Raw genomic sequence first — 2,359 nt, 5'->3', positions numbered from 1 at the left:
GCATAGTTGGATAGAGAATTGAAAAGTCGATTCAGTCGTAATAACGTGAGTGAGGAAATTCGATGATTTTGAGCCAGAAAGCGAAATTTGAATATCAGACACTTAGGTGCAAGATTATGCCAACATTCCATGTTTTCCGTCCCGTTTTTGCTCATTTCTCGGAGGCATTGGATTGGAGGTCATGACCCCCATAACCCCCCCCCACCCTTGGATCCGCCCTTGCCCTCGGGTGACTCTAAGTAGGTATCAAAAAAATTATACAGTTTTACTGAAGCCCATCCAATGTTGTATGCAAACAAATCGCAATCTGCAACCAATCATCAGCAGTTTAGCATATTATTCGAACAAAGCGAGATAAATTTCCAAGCAGGTTACAGAAACAAAAGAAAAGCCCCCACAATAGATCCCCCATTCCGGGGTGAGTCTCTGAATGATCTCCTACATAGTTAATCATTAAAGGGGTTTCATCATTTGTTTGCCACCTGAATGGAAATGTACCTCGATCAATCAGCCGCTTTTAGCGCCCCCAAAACATCACTTCAGTGCGTTAGTCAAGAAGAAACTGTGCCAAATATTTGTATAACCGAATTCGATCTCAAATTGAGTTTTATAAGAGTGTAAAAGCAATTTCTCAAGCGGCCGCAATCAATAGAGCCACTAGCAAACCCTCATTGTTTGCGCCCCTTATAATGGTAAGGTGATATTTTCCATTCGAGGCAAAATATCGCCGTTATGGATGGAATGGTAGCAGCGGGGTCACCACCAAAGTCAATAAACAAGAGTTTCATACGAAAATTAATATCGTCGATTAATAAAGGTCCTTTTGGACGCATCAACGTTACGGTCGTCGGTTAATTAATTTCCAAGACTCCAATTTGATCCTCCTCGGCCCGGAATGCCTGGGCGATTTCGTCTCAATAAATGTCAAAACAATTATTACCAACAGTTTATTGCCAGAATCATTTATTTATACGGGTCGAGTCCAAGAACTGATTTTGGCTTAATGACAACATTTCACATTTCGGATTGCTCGTATTTTAAGTGCTCTTTTCGTTTCTTGCAGCGACATTTGGAGCTGATACAAGTGAAAACTGATAAGGTATAAAGTAAACGCTGGAATCTCATTTCGTTCAGTTTCACGGCGAATTCGCAAGGCAAAGTACCAGCAATTCCTACGAATCTTTGTTCTCGACACACATAAAGTCGCCTTTTTGATGGGATTCAAACCTCTTGATGGCCGTTTGGAGACCGTCTGCAGCAAAATGCATGCCATCATACGGGCCTTGCAGCGCAGATTGCATGATAAAACTGGAAACAAACTAGATTTTAAAACAGATTGTTTTATTACGTTTTCAGGCCGCCATCAAGGAGGGGTACTTGTTGAAACACACATGGACCTTTCAGAGATGGAGGAAGCGATACTTTAAGTTAATGGGACGCAAATTATTCTATTCCAAAGACCCTAAGGTAAGCACCTCATTTTTAACAACTCCACCGATATTTTGGACGATGATTGGGCGAATGCGCCTTCATAAAGTTTCCCTATACGAAGTCATTTTTGTTCTTAATAGACAAACGTATGTTTCCATAGAAAAGAGAATCCACCTCTACCCAAATAAAGTTTTCTGTAAAAGCGGTTTTCTATTTTCTTGATTTGATTGAAGGCAAACATCCAATTTAGCCCCGCTGTTAGCAAGCCAGAGAACAAACATTATTTTCGCAATTTCAGACATAATTAAAGGAGCACAAATAATATTTTCAACAATGGGCCACGTTTCTTTACGGACGTAACATTGCGGGCCAGATATGAAAATCTATTGTTGAGACGGGAAAGACAAAGCTGCCATATTTTTCCATTTAAAAAGTTTAGATGGAAGCGGCCGCTCTCTTCGAGTCAATATTGAATGTGAATAGACTGGAGAGCGGATTTCAACAGTCCTCAAAAACGTCTTCGAATTATTTGTTGGAACGAAAACGGAGTGCTGGTTAAGTAAAAGTTTCCTAATTCCTCGACTAATGACGAAAACAACCATATTTGAGAGATTCCTGTTTTAAATAGCATCTCTTGGAACACTTTGGAGTTATGATTGAGGAGCATTAGAAGCGCAATTGGTTCAACCAACCAGTTGCTAGGTTTACTACTGGTTCTTCTGGATGTGTTGTTACGTTTGTTAATTGGTTTTAGAACGTAACATTATCAAAACTCCAATTTTTGACTTGGGTTATACTCGGTATTGTTCTGCAGCCGGAGCTTTGTGCATCCATTCACCATTCCTACATTCCTACCATGTATGTAATATGCACAGAACACTAGCAAGGGCGGATCCAGGGGGGTCATGGGGGTCATGACCCCCCCCCC

The 2,359-nt window shown here is 40.8% G+C and overlaps 1 protein-coding gene across 1 annotated transcript in view; it reads left to right on the top strand.

Moving 5' to 3' along the window:
- The window catches only part of LOC109537264 (diacylglycerol kinase eta), a gene marked incomplete in the record, with an annotated part of 65,005 nt that overhangs the window by 2,113 nt on the left and 60,533 nt on the right, over positions 1–2,359 (top strand). The window contains 1 exon segment of the mRNA XM_048665266.1: positions 1,357–1,467. Coding sequence (XP_048521223.1) covers positions 1,357–1,467 — 111 coding nt within the window.

Source organism: Dendroctonus ponderosae, unplaced genomic scaffold, assembly GCF_020466585.1.
Source record: "Dendroctonus ponderosae isolate FM_Combo_2020 unplaced genomic scaffold, Dpon_F_20191213v2 Dpon_F_20191213_3, whole genome shotgun sequence".
NCBI classification, from domain to species: Eukaryota; Metazoa; Arthropoda; class Insecta; order Coleoptera; family Curculionidae; genus Dendroctonus; species Dendroctonus ponderosae.
Note: the sequence above shows the minus strand (reverse complement) of the source record. Positions and strands in the feature narration are given on the sequence as shown.